We start from the raw sequence: 17,972 nt of genomic DNA, 5'->3' as shown, positions 1-17,972 counted from the left end.
TTCTTGAACCATTGAAAGTAAAATTGAAAGGTCACAGACAATTAGAAGGTACAGGTTTAAATCTCAGAATTAAAAAGGGTCTCGACAAGAGGAATATTTACAATGGAACAATGAAGAAAATGTTTTGTTACAGTCAGAAACATGGAAAATATGCTGTTGGAAATTGTTGGCTCTGAAATAAATAAAATCCAGACTGAGACTATTAAAAATATCAAAGTGATCTACCTCGTGCCAACTCTATTTTCTTCTGTTGTTTGTTATAAAGAAAACCCATTATTGAATATACTGCAGTTCTGGTTAAATTATCAAAGACACTTTCTGAATGCAAATTATTGTTTACCATATGCTATATAGTCTTCTCCAACAATTTCAGTAGACTAGCATCATAGAAGTAGAGGTGCAGAGTTAAAAGGAAATTTTGAGTCATATTTTCACTTCCTAACCAAGGTACAAATCCCTTCCAAAATTGTCATTTGACTCATCTCTTTTGAGCACCTATTAAGAGCAAGATTTTTCTGGATAGCAAAATAAGAGACACAGAAAATACTTCAAGATGTTCATGGTCTGTTAGGTGGAAGAAAGCATCCTTGTCCACCGGCTGCCATTATGCCTAGACTGAAACCCTCTAGCTAGTGACCGAGAGCTCACACATTGCAAAGAAACCCATTCTCTCAGTGGGTGGCCTGATAATTAGGAAGGTATGTGTAAAACTGAGCTTTCCGCCAACTGACCCTGGTTTTGTCTTCTGGAACATACACACTCCGTCTTCTTCAGCCTAGCTCTTTGAAGATTTTGAGAGGACTTCTCTGTGTCCTGTCTGGTTTCTTCTCCCTTCATGAAGCAATCTCATTCCATCTTTATTTTTCACTACTCTTTACTTTACTGCACTGAAGGATTTTAAAAATTATTTCATATCAATTGAATGAGTTTAACTTGTAAACATTCAATGTTGCACTTAAACAGCATTTTCAAATTATGACATTCAGAAAACAAGAGTTAAAGCATTCAATTGGATTCAATTTGGGATTATCCCTTTGTAATTAGACTACCATTGACTAACAACAGATGTTTAGGGGAAAAAAAGGATGGAACACCTAAGACTTGCCAACACTGTGTGTATATTTAAAGGGAGGGGGCATAATAAATCTTTTATAATGAAACGCACGTGCTCTAAGACAACGACTGAACTTGTTTTTTAAGGTAACTTAAATGTAGTAGTTTAAAAGTCACAGGACTAATTAGGTCATGTTTTAGAAATGACGCTACAATCTAAATTTTTTATTGGTGAGAGATAACTCTGCCGTCTTTAATGAATAAAACAAAGGACTGACTCAAATATGCTAAATTTTCTTCTAGGGGTTATACATTTGGCACCTTTAGAAGCTAACAGACCCAGGATAACTATATTCAGGAGACTATTTAGCCTCCAGAATGGCCCCTCCAATCCCACATCCATGCAAGAACACAAAGCCAAGGGGTACACTAAAAAAAGAAGAGACTGTTTTATTGTGACATTTATGACATAGACCCCTTGTTGACAGGAATGACCGAGGGTAATCTTGGCATATTGCACAGGTGGGATGAAGGATGCACTGGTGGTCCTCTGGCTGCTGAGGCTATTTCCTGGTCCTCCCAGACCTCCATACATGTGTGGGCCAGTCACAGAAATTTCATTACCACTTGGTGTATACATTTAACAAGTCTTTGGTCTTAATAAGCACCATTACAAACCCTCACATTAAGGGCATTATTATTCTAGTTTATAAATGTTTCAATGATAAAAAATACGATTACAGTATACACACACTTAATTTACATGTAAGGTATTATATTCATAACTGAGATAAGCTACTGAACTAACTTTGGTTGATTGAAATTAATGAAGTATTTGAACTGAATACTTGTAATTTGGTTTCTAAGTTGTGTAAATATTACAGTGCATTTATAAATCTAGTTTGAGAATTTACTAGCACCAAATAGATATTATAAATGGCCAACCTAGTACTTGTATTTGGAGAAGCAAAGTTTAAAAATTTGAAAAAATAGAACGGTCCATCAATGGAAAGCACATTCCTGTACGTGTGCTAGAAGGATGGCGTGTCAGCACGAATGGCCAACTCCCAATGGAAATACATGACCCAGTTTTCAAGAATTAACACATATAACAAGGTAGCTTAGCTACACACATAAGAAGCCTGAGAAAGTGGTTGTTTCGAACTAGGGTAGTCACCTGTACCTTGCTTTTGTAATACAAGAATAGTGCTTATTTATAGAAATTTATGTGGTGAAAGATTGTACCTATGATATGAAGATTCTGATTGGGGGAAAATTCAGTTCTACCTATCTATCTTTGTTTTTTAATTATTTGGTCTCTGGATGGTGAATTAATGAAGCAAAATCTGAATTTTCATCTTCAGATTATCACCCAGTTCACCACTGAGGTAGTCTTTGTCATATTTATCTTCTAGCTGATTAAGTTCTTTCTTTTTATAAAGTGGAGTACTACTGATTTGTAATGAATAGGTTCCAGCCACTGGCTTCTTCTTTGTGAAGTGGAGGTAGCTGATCCCTTCCTTTTGGTTGATTTTAAAGAAACCATTTTCATTTCCTGATTCAATCAAGTATCTGTTGTGATTCGTCAGAGTCGTAAGGGCCGGAAGGAGTTCTAGGATTCGGACCTTGTTACTGATGTGGGAAATATTGAAAGCGAACATGGCGGTCTTCTCAACGTCCCAACTTGCAAGACTCACATTGGCTTCTATCTCAGGCTGATTCTGGAAAGACACATGGCAACGTGTTAAATAAAATGTAAATATGTCACTTATTTTCCATATTAAAGAAAAAGTGACTTGAATCCCACACTAATACAACTTTCTTCTCATGTTGTACATACTATGTTGAAAATGCATATTCATAAAACACTTGGTTTAAACCACAAACATGTCAAATTGGCACATGCTTCTTATATTAAAAAATATTAAACTTATATCAAGAAGAAAGTCGAGTTGAAATCACTTGTATTTGGAGGTCTTCTAATGCAGTGGGTTTCAAAGTGTGGTTCCTGGACCAGCAGCCTCAGCATTACCTGGGAATCTCTGAGAAATGCAAATTCTCACTGCCACTTGACACCTACTGAATCAGAAATGCTGGGGGTGTCTCCCAGAAGTCTATATTAACAAGCCTTCCAGATGATTCAGATGCACACTCAAGTTGGAGAACCACAGTTTTAATAGATTATTTTCCTTCCAAAGACTTATCTCATTCCCAAACCACAGCAGATGGGTTGCAGCACCGATGCTTTGAAAGGACCAGTCTATTTCAATTTTGTGTACTGACGCAAAACCATCCCCTCTGAAGGACACACCTATGAAGCTACTTCCTGACTCTGATGATCCGCTAATATGCAATGCTTTTCACCTGGCTTCTTGCTTGCCTCTCTGGGACCACATGTGCCGGATTCTCCGGGCCCAGAGCCAGAGGTCTGGGTGAATATCTGTATATTTCTGAGTTGACTGAAAGGCTGCAGCAGCCGTAGGCAAAGAAACCCAGGCTGCTTGAGCTCCATGTTGTTTTTGTCTAGAATCCAAGTCCCTCACTCTCCACATGCCTCTTTTCAGTAGAGGAGCCTCTAGCTTTCAGAACTTGGCGTCCCTGTGTAGGGAGCACTATGTCACTTTACTATTCTGCCCACTTGCTGTCCTGGATCTCAGACCTTGTCCTTTCAGCAGACTTTGGGTGGGTGTTTGACTTTCTTTTTGGCGAGACAGAGGAAATGAGCAAGTATGTGAAAACCTTCGATGGCCACTCCCTAAAAGCAGCAAGAAACTCCGGAGAGCTCCACAGCCTCTGGTAAAATGCAGCCTAGAGCTCAGGGAATGTCTGGATTTTCTCCCCAGGGAGCTTTTTCACACTTTGGAGCACCCTCGGAGGAAACCGCAGGAATCTGGAAAGCCTTTCCGCAATAGGAGACATCAGGAGAAACGACCTTCTGACCCACCTTGATGTTGGAGGCATCTGTCTCGTTTGTGCTTCTCCGTTTCCTGCCCCGTTTGGGATAGCCGTTGATCTTACACTCATAACAAGCCTCCGGGGAGAGTGAATTGTCATCCATTTCACTGCTGGAAGGTGGCTCTGTGCCTCCTCGGCCCATGCCCATTCCAGAAACACAGTGCCTGCAGTAGAAGGGGAGCATAGACGGTTCTCATCAGAAGCGGGAGATCAGGGAGGGGGTGCAAGAACTCTGGTGAAGCCTGGACCCTGCCTGGTGACAGGCAGCCCTTGATTATTTGTCCACTGGATGAGCGGCTGGTTCTGAGGACTACCCTGACATCCTCTGTATTTGCCCTCCAATTCCAGTTCCCTGAGTTTATTGATTTCTTTCTCTATCTCTCAAGGCCCTGTTTTGCATATTTATTTGCCCCTTTATTTCCTAATGTGGCAGGCATTTTGCTGCACTCATGCTGGGGAGGGGACTTGCAGTAGAAATAAGAGAAGAACAGGGGAGGAAGGAGACCATGTGACTTGGGAGGTTAAAAAAAAAGGCCTTTTTATGAAGCAGGCTCCACGGGATTGTGAAAGGTGTGCAACATCACCGTTCATTTCCTTGCCCTCTTCCTGCTTAGCTGCTACCATGACTACACCCGCTATCTCCACCACCACCACCGTCACCACCCTTCAGGACTCCAGCTTCTGAGCAATCTCTCCTGTTATGTGACCTCTCACTTTGGCTGAAGCTACTGAAGATGGGAAGAAAGCTCCAGGTGATAACTGAGGTTGATGTAGAATTAAATTGTGAAGATATGCAAGATATAAACTACATGTATCGGAGCTTGCCCAACTGTGGGAAATTGTTTCAAGTCATTCAAAACCGCTAGGGCCATTGGCTCTGACTCATGTGAGGCTGGAAAAACAAACCCATGCCCAAGAGAGAACGAGTTCAGCTGTTTTTCTTTGCCTTTCAGTTATCAAAGCCAAGTTATGGAGGGAGCCTTGCGTGTTTCACAAGGACCTTGTTTTGTTATTCTGCTTACTATTTCATAGACCACTTGGAATGTATTTACCAGGCTCCTCTTTCAAAATGTGTTGAAATATCTCAATGACTCTAAGAGAATCTTTATTTTGGGTCAGGGTCCACTCTATTGATTCACAGAGAAGCCCAAACTGCTATAAATCAGTAGATTTCTACTCAGGGCTCATAACATAGACCAAATATTATTTATCTCTTTTTCTGTACTAGTTAGCCTACTGTTTATACCTCATTTTCTTTTATGCCCTTAAGATTCAAAATACAGCACCAATGAGAATATATTTTGTATTTTTCACCAATTTACAGGTTCCTACTATTTTCTGCATCCTGCCAGAGCCCAGGACATTTCCTTTCTTCTTCCTTTATCTTGTAACATGAAATGTGTAGAAACAACAAAATGGATGAAATGATGAATGGTCACCCTATGTGTGTGTATCCATTCACATGATGATTAAATTATGGGAAGGCAAATCCCAAACTTGCAGGCTTTGGTTCCTTTCTCAGAAGTCCTTTCCAATATTTTCATATCCCTGGAACACCACTTACAAGAAGTGTGACTACAAAGTCCCACTGGCCGGGAGCCAGTTTGGAGTGTCACAATTTTTGCTGGGAAAACGGTTCTGGCCTTAAACTTATAAAGAATGAGTCTACTGAGAGCCAGACACAAACATCTGGGAATTTGTGTCCTCTTGCTGGCATTGTTAGCTTCCCATGAAACATTCTCTTACCTTCAAGTCTACACAGACCCAAAATGAATCACTTGACATTTGTGTGTCAAGAAATCAAAGACCACTAAATTCATAACTTGACATATACATGTATGTGCATGTTATAGACTTCGTAACTTTGTGTGTGTGTGTGTGGGGGGTGTATATGAGGGGGAGTTAACCGCTGCGTGTTCCTAATTAAAAAGCTAAAATTCAAGATCCTTCACAAGATAGCCAAAACTAGATAGACATGCAAGTCTAGATTAATTCAGGAGAGAAAAAGACCTAAATTTTGAAAACTTACCACTGAACTTTTAAAACACTAACTAAAATAAAAATATGTCTTCCCTGCCCCAATTCTTATACACACGCTGCAGTGAAGTACTCTACCTGGAAAATATAATAATTATTTTAACTTTCATATTTAATGCTCTTTCGGCAGTTTTTAAGGTAAATTTAAGTCCAAAATGTAAAATATACTTTAAAACTGTAAAGGACTCCACAAAAGGTATCCTTTTGATTTATCCTAAGAGGAGCCAGATGAGAAGGCATTTTAAGTCAAGACAGAACCCTGCTTGTCTCAGGAGAAGGGTGGATCAGCAATGCGCAGTGCAAGTCCCGTTCTGCCATGGGTGGCTCCTGGATTTCCTGAGAAATGAATCACTTTCCAACAAAATGTGAAGATCAAGAGAATGAGATAGAGAAGCCCAATACTGAGGTCTGTACAATGCAGTTTCACTATTTTGTCTGATGTTCTATGAATTTCCAGAAATCGAGACATCTTTTAAATAAGATAACCTAAAACCTTTGCAGAGCTAACTGGAATTAACTCAAGGACTATAAAAAGTATGGTTCTCTTCTACTAGGACAGGTCATTGTGAGTTAAACATACTTAATCATACTGTGAATGAGAGAGCCTCCAAGCAGGACCATGAATAGCAGTGCTTACCCTTGGCCTATTCGGAAGTAACCAGGTGGGCAGGCACACAGGTAGCCGCCCTCAGTGTTGGAACAGCCGTAGCTGCAGGGGGCCTGCGAAGAGCCACATTCATTGATGTCTTGGCATCCTCCGCTGAACTGTTCGTACTGGAAGCCGGCGGGACACATGCACTTGTAGCTCCCCAGGGTGTTGTGACAGGAGGCTCCTCCGCAAATGTGAGCACTGAGGCATTCGTTTTCATCTGCAGGGAAAACCAGAAGACGCCGCATATGTGACACTGGCCAGAGGTTTCTGTTGAGGAGTCTGGGTCAGGCCACTTGCCGCCAGACAGCTGGTCATCGGCTAAGCTCTCAGGACGGTAAGGCAGGCAAAGGTGGCTCGGGTGGGGAGAGGAACAAGAGAGAAAGATGTGGAAACAGATGTAGCCTGCTGCCATGTGGTGAGCAAATGTGGTTGACGAGGTCCAGTGCCCCAGGCAGAGTACATTAGAGGATGGTACCCTGAGGACCGACAGACTCCAGTTCTCATCTGAAGCCAACACTAGTATGTTCTGCCCCACATGAGCATCCTGTGAAAGACATGGAGCTGGTTTGCAGCTAAGGGTCAGGGTTCAGGGCGGGAGGGAAGGAATCCTGCAGTTCTCTGTGCAATGGCATGACTATCTCCAAAGCAGGGACAACCATATTCCCGGAGGCTGCTGCCCTAGTCTGCCTTTTCAGGATGTGCAGGGCTGGCAAGGGCTGACATCCTGCAGGAAGCGTCTGCCCCACTTGGACTTCCTTTTCAAAAATTTTCAAAAGCCCCCAGGTGCTTGTCCTGGGGATAAATAGTGCCTTCTGGTATGTCTGCTCCCATCTCGGAATGGGCCCCCCTTATCCAAACCAGCCTCCTGCCCAGAGTGTCTGGGCCGTGACTAAAGCTAAGCATGGCTGGAAGAGATTCAGTGCAGACGTCATGAGCAATAACTGTGGAAAACCCACAAGAGAGACAGATGCTTCAGGACCGGCTACCCATAGGGACCTGCCAAGTCTGATGGTAATAAGCAGGACAAAGAAATCTAACTTTAAAAGATCAACTCAAAGAAAGCAAATCTCAAGTTTTCTCATTATTTCTGATTTATACTCTCTTGAAATCTCCAATGTATTTTTATAGACCTGACTTTGTAGGGTATGTTGGAAGCTTGCTGGTAAGACATTTCTGAATTGCTGCGGCTCATTTTCAGCCATATGTTTATCTGAATGCAGGTGGATTGGCCTCCTCCTCACGTAGAAAACTTCCAATGGAAAGGAGGAGGGAAAGATAATTAACATTTATTAGATGCCTACCGCATGACACATGGGATACTAGGCCCTTCTCATTCATTTACTTAACCTCCTAACAATCACGGGAGGCATTATAATCCCTGCTTCACAGATGAAGAAAGTAAGGCTCAGAAAGCTCCTGCGAGATCTCCCTGCAGAGCAGAAGGGCAGAGATGCACATACCACATGTCTCCCAGGGGACTCACCTCCCTTTCAACTGGTACTCCCTTTCTCCTTTAATCAGTTTTACCTTATTTGCTAAAGTTGATTCATTTGTAAAGAACAAAATTGTTTCTAAGAAATTTAAATCAAGAAAACAGGTGGATAAAAATGGTGGGGGCAGGGTGCTTGCATATATATATATATTATATTCATATTGCCTGCCTGCCTTCCTTCCCTCTCTCCCTCCTTCCTTCTTTTTCTCTCCTTTCCTTCATTCCCTCCCTCTCTCCTTCCCTCTTTCTTTCGTGTTTGTGGTTACAGGGAGAAGAAGGAGTAAGATACATAATCCGAAAGCCATTCGTTGAGCTGCCTGCCATGACTCAGTGCCCAGCCACGGTCTGCTTGAGGATCCTTTATATACATGGACTCTCAAGTACCCGCCCAGGGTCACTTAGGCTCCAGGGTTCCTAGAAATAATTAAATCTGCCATTGTCTGTGTTCTTTCCCCCTTATTTTAAATGAGAGATGAGGTATTTGATAGATACCAATGGAGGCCAGGGGCATCAAAGAATGAATGAAGAACTGACAGTGTCTGCTTTGGTGGAGAGAATCTCCCTGGGCTGGATGTCTTCTCCTTGCTCCTTCAGGTCCACCTCCAGACTTTCTACCTGCTCTCGTCCCCAGGAGGCTGACCTGTCTGGAGCATCGATAGGCTCCTCTCTCTTGTCCTGACCTTTTGGTTGGGCTCAGCCATCTGTTTCCTGCTGGGACTCTGACTGATAAAACCTCTAAGGCATGGATATATGTGGGCAAAGATATGTCAATATAGAGCTTAGATTTATTTCGTTTGTTCCAAGGGGCAAAAATAGGACCAATGGTTAGAAGTTAGAGGGAGAAAAGTTCATTCTCCATGAAAAAGACATTTCTAAGAATTAAAGTTTTCTGTACATAGATTGGGCTATCTTGGGAGAAAATGAGTGTCCTTCAAGCTGGTAATCCAGTCAAACCTGGGTGACAGGGAAGTTGGAGAAGGATTTACATATTAGGAATGTGGTCAGACTAGATAATCTCTAAGGTTCTTTTTAATTTTGAGCATCTATCTATGCTGCCATAAATATCTACTCCAGTCAAGAACTCTCCCCCTCTCCTTTCACATTCTTTTCTATATTATTTTACTTTTTTTCCTTCCTGAGAATCTAATAAAGTTTAAATTAAACTTGCTTATCTGGGTTGAAGAGGTGGGGTGGAGTAGAATAAGGTTTAAGATAAGAAATTGGCAAATGTTCCATGTTTACAGCTTGAAAACAGTCTGTTTGTGCACTCACCCTTTTTATCAATATACAAACGCCATAATTTGTTTAACATGTTTTGCACTTTTCCTGACCTTTTTCATCCTGTGCGCCCTGAAGCAAATGGCTCCACAGGGAATTTTTCTGTACTCCAGAATCTTTCTTTTATTCCTTCAGTTGGTGCTTAATTTGGTGAGGGTTTTGTTCTTTTTACAAAAAGAGGACAATTCTAATATTATGGAGATTGCATTGGAGTCTCCAAAAAACAGTCCTTAAAAGCAGATGAAACCTGTCCACTCTGTCCTCCACAAGCCAGGGTTTCAGCACTAGGCTTACAGAGGGTGTGTTAGCAGAGGCAGGGAGGAAGAACCACTAGCAGAATTCCAAAATGTACGATGGGCTTCCTTTTACTAATTTTCTCTAGGTCAAAATGGGTCAACTCCAACTGCAAGCTGGAAGTTTGATATTTTTCAGAAAGCAATAAAACCCAGTGCCCCTCACCCCAAACCCACCCATCTTCTAAGCGTGAACTTCTGGCTGCTGAGGAGTGAGGATCAAGAGAGGGCTGGACCAAGAGATCTGCTTTGCTCTGCATGGCCCTGGGGAAGCCATCCTGGCCCAACGCAATGCTCATTTTGGATAACTATAATTTTCAAAAATTATGAGCTCTGTTTGGACTGGCATCTTTTGGGCACCAAAAAGCCCCCAACCTTTTCCTACGTCTTAATTGACTTACTCTTCTAGGACTCCTAACCAGATGATCTTCATGAGGCCAAAGTAGACTCTCCAGACAACTAGGGCATAACCTAGTCTACTATCCCCAGACTGAAGACAGGAAGAAGAGGGTAAGGCCCAGGAGTAGGAGACCTTATCTGTCTTTTACTTTGCCCCACAGCTCCAATTTCATTCAAAGAACCTACATAATAAGTGCAGGCAGGCTTATACACTGGGTATTGAATCAACAAAGTTCACTCTGGAAGTTCTGTGAACAGTGTTAGAAACTGGTGATTAAAACCCAAGACCTCCCTGGGCTGATAATGAACAAAGGCATTCATATTAAGACTAGACAGCTAGTCAGCAAGTTGTTCAGTCTAAAGTGCTCTAGCACTGGGGTCATTTTAGGCAACCCTACTTTACTTCTGCAAAATTGTGTCTTGCAAAGGATCAAACAAGATGAGAAGTGAGACACAATTCTGGTAAATAAAAACACACCAAATGTGTCTTCATTTGGAGTAAAGCAAAGCATTGCAATGCGGAGCAGCCACCCAGGAAGCAGTAATTCTTTGCGTCTTTGCTAGGGAGAACTCTGTACCCAAGAGGGTGGCAGCTAGAACACGCACCCGAACACCAGGCTTGCTGTGGTGCTCTGTAGATACTTGCTGAATGAAACAATGAGCGAACGTTGATGCTTCCAAGGCCGCCCTAAATCAGGAAGCTAAGAGTTCCAGGCATGTCACAAAGGAACTGGGGAAGGACAGATTACCTTTCCTCTCTTGGCTTCTGGTTCTTCATCAGGAAAACAGAGAGCTTGGGCTAGAGGGATCTGGGGTCCCTCTAAACTCACAGTGTTTGGATTCTCTGATGTTCATTAAGAGTTATTTTCCCATGACATTGTGGAATCAAACATGACATAATTTCAATTTAATGAGAGAGTCTGTGGGTCTCCCTTAATTTTCAAAAGAATTTAGCAATCCTAAAAAAACTGGCCATGTCTGCTGCTTGTACTCTGCCACAAGGATGAGTAGAGCTGAATGGGACCACTTCTGTGTCTTCAGGCTAAAAGTGCTCATAATAGCCTCTGGCTGGCTGATATTTTCAGTCAGAAGTAGGATTTTGTTAGCTCCCCATGGGAAGAGAACTCACGTGTGCGTGTGGGCTGATGACTAGCAAAGGAATGGAAGGGCAGAGGGCTTGGGGGAGCCAAGGAATTCTAGGGGCATTTCAAATACCTTCAAAGTATCTTTTATCATAATTTATTTCTTGGTTTGCTATTTTGCAAAGGTTACAACTTCCCTCTGGTTTCAACCAGGTAGGGCCAATTTTAAATGAGTAATTTGTTGCATCAATGACAAGTTTAAAGTTTTCAGAAAGGAAGCGGTATTTTGCCTCATAGAAGCTTACAGCAATTCATCTGTTAACAAGGAAAAACTACTTGCCAACACACTGGTTCCACTGGTAGTGCTGGAGATAGCCCTGGGGGCAGCTGCACCTGTAGCCCCCGATGATGTTCTGGCAGCCATGCTGGCAGCGATGGTTTCCTTCGCACTCATCCACATCTAAAAAAGACGGTAAACTCAGCTTTAAGCCACATCAACACTTGTCTCAGAGGCATTCTCTGAAGCAACATTTATATGCATGCTAAATGAAAGGCAACCTTAACAAGAAATCTGACCCCTAAAATATTATTCTACCACCACAAACCTCAAGAATAGCTACTCTGGAGCTTTTGATAAGTCCAAGGAGAAAAACATTCAGATGGCCCTGGTAAAGACTACAAATGAAAATGATGACGAGATTAGTGCAAGGCACAGGAGCAGTCTGTGGGACAGCTGTGCAAATTATTTGTATTTGCTTATTTGAGCCAGAATTAGAAACCAAAAGATGTCAAAACAAAAATAAAATTCAAAAAAAAATTTAAACTTTTAATTACATATTATCAGAAGAATTATTCCTCATATATTTAATCTACATCGGGGGAACCTTTTTATGACTCTGGATCCAATGACCAGAAAATTAATGAATCAAATTCAGAAATCTCACTATTTTCTTTCCTTATTAAATTAATAACTGAGCAAAAAAAGCCTTGATACATCTAGGAATGGCATGTGTTATAGACACAATCAAGCATGAGACAAAAGATAAATCTCGAAGACACGGGACCTCTGCAAACCAGGCAAAATATTTCCCATCTTCAGTTGGGTGTCCCCCTCTGTGCTTCAGTGCCGATATCTTGTAGAGGACGATGATGGTGTTGATAGTCCCACAGGCCGCCTCACAAGGATCCAATAGGAAACCGAGGGCTCTACCCACCTTCACAGCTGGCGCCACTCTGATCAAGTGAGAATCCTCGCTGGCATTCACAGGTGAAGCTTCCAGGAGTATTCTGGCAAATTCCCCGAGACCCGCACAGGTTGATGTCAGAGGTGCATTCATTGTTATCTGTAAGAAGTTGTGGGGGACAAAAGGGGATTAAAAATTCCCTGAAGTTCTCTTCGTGTTGTTTAAAAGGAAGATGGAGGGATGATGCACTTGCAAAAGGCCAAATAAGGCCAACAACTTTCCACATACATGTGTGCACATGCATACGCACATACATGTACTCATATTTCTTTGAGTTTTTGTCTTCTGATTTGAACAGCAGAAGAACTAGCCAACAATCTCTTAAAGGAATAGCTACACTCCCTGTGGGGTTTCTCCTCTTCCACTTACCAATGCAGGAAGTATGGTGTTGGGTAAACCCAGGAGGACATTTACATGTGAAGCTTCCAATGGTGTTCACACACAGGAACTGGCAGTTGTGCTGTTTAGTTGCACACTCGTCAAGATCTATAAAAAAATTGCAAGATAGGCATTGGAATCGAGCAGACAGCACAGGTACTGATAACGGCTCACACAAGGTTGACATAGGGGAAGCCATATTGTAGAAAAGAAACCGTATTGTAACTTTGAATGACCTCTGATTAACCAAATCAGACATGCTTTGTAGATTTTATGACCCCTCCCAGCTTCAGTAAATTGATGACTTTGTTCTTTTGAGTTCCTTAGGAATGTGATGACCTTTGGGCAGAGAATCTATGCTGACAGTCATCATCAATGACAACTGAAAGATGAGAGTACAGAGCGTTACTCTCGTCTTTGATGCATATCCAGTAAAACGAAAGACTATCAGGAATTAGACTAGATGTCTGCCCCCACCTGGGATCAGATGGATGCCCCCACCTGGAGACGAGCCCCCTATATAACTGGCCTGTAGTCTTTTTTCTGTAAGATGACTCTTTCGGATGTTAGTCGGCCATCTTCCCCCTTGCCCATTGCTCCCACCCCCCACCTCCCCCACTCCGCCGCTTGGGCGGAACTAGTACCTAGATGCCGCCCTAGGAAGCAGCTCTGAGATTTCCTTTCTATGTCTCAAAGGACCCTGGCCAGAACAGAGCCATAGCCAATGGCTAGGCGGAACCCAGGAAATAAAGAGTTTGAAAGATAAAATGTGGTCTCACTTTAGACCAAAAACTGTAGGTCTTTGGGAAATCAAAAGAAAACCCAATTCCCTTTAGCTAGAGGAATGCAGGAATTTCCCAAGAAAGGAATTTCAAATAAACTATAAAATTTTAAATAAATTATAAAATTAAGTAAAAGATTAAGAATTCTCAAAAATTTCCAGAGCATTGAAAAGATTTATTCAAGTTGAAATATAAAAAGAGATGTTGAGGCTGGAAATGAATTGGTTCACTTAGTTCTTTGCTGTTTTTAATCTGCTCAAATGAGATAGTCAACCAAACCAAACCAAACCAAACTGACTTCTTTGTTTAGAGATTCTCCCTTGCATAAAACAAAATTGAGCAATCAGGAAGGAAACAAGGAAAGAAAAAAACTCATTCAGATAAGCTAATAGCACTTTTAAAAACTGCCTACAGTATTTATCCAAATTATTTTCCATGTCTCAATAAAATCCTCTGCTTTGACCAGGTTTCTTTCCTAACTGCCTGAACTTCTAGGCTCATTCTCAACTCCACTGCTATCTAAAAACATCAAGAGATACAAAGTGTGTCCCAGCCTCTAGCTGAATTTTAATAATAATAAAAAAAAAATCACTGTGAATTTAGGAGCCAACCTTCCTTCCTTCCTCCCTCCCTCTCTTCTTTGCTTCTTCCCTCCTTCCCTCCCTCCCTTCATTCTGCCCTCCTTCCCTGCCTCCTTGCCTCCTCCAACCCTTCCTTTCTTAAGACCTTCTTTTATCATTGCACACAGATGTGCTTGGAGCTGCAGATCAGTGCCAGTTCCTGGCTAGAGTAACATCTGGAGTGGACCTAAACTGAAAGAACTTCACTGTCATTCTCCCAGTGCTGACTTCTCTTAAAATGGAGCCAATCCTGTTCTCTTTCCACTGTTGAAGGGTCGCTGTTTCTGTATTATTGACAGCTGAGTGCCTCCTGCCGGCAGGGTGACCTCCCCTCTCCATGCCCCAAGGGGCTTTGCTAGAGCACCATCACGTGTTTGCTGAAGCTTACCTGCAAACAGGTGAGGAGACAACTCAGGGATTTCTTACCACACTATTTTATAACTGCAACGCATCAAGAACAGCAACACTCGCTATTCTCACCTCCATGAAAGTCTGTTCTCCTCTTCTCTCCTCTTATCTGTACCCTCCCCATCCCTTAGGAGGGAAGTGCTGGTCCCACATTTCCCCTGGCACACATATTTGCACTACTCATTTTGATATTTAGTCATAGATGCCAAGTATGTGGAAGAATTTAGACCTTATGAGAAAAATACGAGAAAGGAACTTTTGTTCTAAGCGGATCTGCAAAAATCATATAGCTGCTTTTTGCATTCCTAAAACCATAGAGAGCATTACTGATACTTTTTATATATTGTGAAAGAATATACTTATTACTATACATTTAATTTCCATTTTTCACCTCTTAATTGCTGGAAATCTTTGAGGATTTTCTGCCCCCATAGGTTAGAAAAATGCTGTAAATTTGTTTTGCTTCTTGCAAATAATATACGCACAGAGAGATATTTTTTCCCCTGAATTTGGTTCTTCATTTATATGAATAAGTTTAGCGCTCTGAGTTGTAGCCTCACACTGCCCAGAACTCACTGTGATCCCCAGATGCAGAATAAGTTCTAAGTTTGAGAAAAACAGAGCTATGAGTAACTCTTCATTTAAGATAGTCAGAATTTTTTAGTAGATCTCTCAACTTCCTCTCCCTAAACTACAGGATTATATAGGATTTGTGCTGCACAGGAAAACCTCAGGCCATTGTCCATTATGTCATCCTGTATTACCTGCCTCTTAACTCTCTCCCTTCCAGCAGACATAGGAAAGGGCTTGAGGGCCTGACTTCCCTCCTTCTCCACTTTCACTCCATCCCACTATTTAACTTCCTTTACTTTCCTTTTTCTCCTTCAAGCCTTCATGACACACACTCTGACTCTTGTTCTGCCATCTGGTGTACCTTTCCTTCTCCAAATCCCTTGTTTTTCAAATTACTTTAAGTCTGACTCATTCATGCCATTCACTCAATATATGAAGTTCTTACTGTTGAGGAAGACGTTTACAAGAGTAAACCTACAGCAAAAGAATTTTGCAAAGGATAACTTCTGGCTAATAAGGGATTTCTGCATAGAATCTTGCTGTTTCCTAATTCTTTGTTTACATCTCAGATGAGCTCCTGGAGGGCAGGAATGACCCTATTTTACAGAACAAAAACCTACACAAAATGTTTACTTCATTAGGCATAATGTCCTCTAGGATCACGGCACTGACTAGTCTGAGGGAGAACTCAGCTGGAGCCCTAGGCTATATAATTGTTAGATAGACTGACTATGTAAATGCAATTGAGAGAAAGCAGAAAGGACACATATGTATGGTGACAGATAAAAAACTAGACTATTGGCGGTGAACAAAATGCAATTCTATACAGAAACTGATATACAATAATGCGCACCTGAAATTTACACAATGTTATAAGCCAATATGACCTCAATAAAATAATTAAATTAAAAAAAAAAAAAGAAAGCAGGTCATCTGTTAGGAATTCACACACCTGAGCCTTGTAGAAGTGGCCCTGCTGTCTCTGAGACCCCCATGGACAGCCCCCATGGATGCCCATGGGACAGGCAATGAGGATGGCTGCTGCCGCTGGTCCTCTGCAATCTCCCTCCATCCAGCATAGGAGGTTGGGTCACAGGGAGCCTCCATGGAGGCACTAACCCCAGGGAAGCACCTTTTGCCTGCAGAGAAGGTCTTTCAGCTTGCCTATGAATTTCCCAAAGGCACAAGGAATGCAACCACGTGGCCACGGGCAGGCAAGTGGGCGATGGCAAATCCTACTTTACCTTTACAGCTCCTTCCATCCTCCTGCAGAATGTAGCCTTTCGGGCAAGAACACTGGTAACTCCCTTCAGTGTTTTTGCAGATAAAATTGCAGGGTTTGGGAGCCTGGTTGCACTCGTTCAGATCTACGATCAAAGAGATACAGTGTGATTGCCCATCTAAAAAGAGGCCTAAATGCTCAATACCCACAGGGTCTAACAAAGAATTTTAGTTTTGAGGAAAGAAAATGTAAACTGTATGTAGTCTTTGATCTTTGTCTTTTGTTTTCTTGTGAAATAACATAGGCTTTTTAGATTTTTAGTTTAAGAATTTTAGTTTTTTGCCATAATCTACAATTTCCACTTGGGAGTAAACCATCAGAAATAGAGTACTCACCGACACAGGAAGTCCCAGTTATATCTGGAGTGTAGCCAGTTTTACAAATGCAATGATAGGATCCCCTGTCATTGACACATTCTCCGTGTCGGCAAACATCATGAATAACCTTGCATTCATCAATATCTATAATGTAATAAATAGAAATTAAAATAAGAAAGACATTATAAAATGGACAACATTCATATGTAGTGGTCACTTCAGAATAAATACTAATAAACTGTGTTACTATATTATGGACCTAAGAAATTAAACCAAGGGGATGATGGCATATATTTTATATGTAATGGTAACTATGTTGAAAGGCAAATGAATAACTCTATCAGACTTTAGTGGTAAACTAACCAGGCTAGGGGAAATCTTTAAAAATAATTTGTCTTCTGTTGATACTGTTTTTTTCCTCATATTTAGCTCCTTGCTTCATCTCGTGCCATCAAGCCTGCCTCCTGCTGACATCTCATAAATGAATCACAGCAGTGGATCCTTTTGACAAGGAAATCCCATTTTTGTCCTAATATTGCATGCCCAAAATAAGAAGGAAAGTTTTTTTCTACTTTTTTTGTTGTGGTTAAAGTTAATCCTGAAAAATAGCAAATTGCATAATATTGGAGAAATGGGATCAAACCTCCCTCCTTAGGTGAGGGAGGCACCAGGGCTCTGGGGTGGATCACCAGGCTGGATCTTTTCAGCCTTCTAAGGAAGAGAGACTCTTACTTAAGGTTCCAACACAGAGGAGAAGGATTTGGTCAATATGCACTATGAAGCATTAAAGCCACTGTCCTCCCCATCTTGACCTTTCTATCTCCTTAATGCTTGGTGGGGTGCCAATACCAAGTGAGTTCTTAGCCTTTGATTGCCAAATAACCATTTTATACCAAGAACTGTTATTTTTCCTGATTTCTCCAAGTTTACTCTGACATGCAATTTAACATTCTCTCATTGGTCTCAAGAAATTAGTCTGTTCCCCAATATCATTTTCACATCCTCCAAAGAACCATGAATTGCTTTTGGTCACTCCATGTAATCCATCTAGTTCTGTCTTTTACCACATCCAATTCTGTTAGTCCACCTTTAGCCACATCTTTTTAACATGAACACAAATCCTACTT

The 17,972-nt window shown here is 41.6% G+C and overlaps 1 protein-coding gene across 1 annotated transcript in view; it reads right to left on the bottom strand.

Annotated features, from left to right (window-relative positions):
- Positions 1-1,478: 1,478 nt before the first annotated feature.
- FBN1 (fibrillin 1) overlaps positions 1,479-17,972 on the bottom strand; it is a 227,686-nt gene continuing 211,192 nt past the window's right edge. The window contains exons 59-66 of the mRNA XM_023617896.2: positions 16,864-16,989; positions 16,491-16,613; positions 12,855-12,971; positions 12,456-12,584; positions 11,582-11,701; positions 6,683-6,914; positions 3,998-4,172; positions 1,479-2,774 (exon numbers count right to left, since the gene is read on the bottom strand). Of these exons, the coding sequence (XP_023473664.1) occupies positions 2,385-2,774; positions 3,998-4,172; positions 6,683-6,914; positions 11,582-11,701; positions 12,456-12,584; positions 12,855-12,971; positions 16,491-16,613; positions 16,864-16,989 (1,412 nt within the window). The 3' untranslated portion in view covers positions 1,479-2,384. The remainder of the gene's footprint in view (positions 2,775-3,997; positions 4,173-6,682; positions 6,915-11,581; positions 11,702-12,455; positions 12,585-12,854; positions 12,972-16,490; positions 16,614-16,863; positions 16,990-17,972) is intronic.

This window comes from Equus caballus, chromosome 1 (assembly GCF_041296265.1).
Source record: "Equus caballus isolate H_3958 breed thoroughbred chromosome 1, TB-T2T, whole genome shotgun sequence".
Lineage (NCBI taxonomy): Eukaryota > Metazoa > Chordata > Mammalia > Perissodactyla > Equidae > Equus > Equus caballus.
The sequence above is the reverse complement of the archived record's forward strand: the minus strand, read 5'-3'. Positions and strand labels throughout refer to the sequence as shown.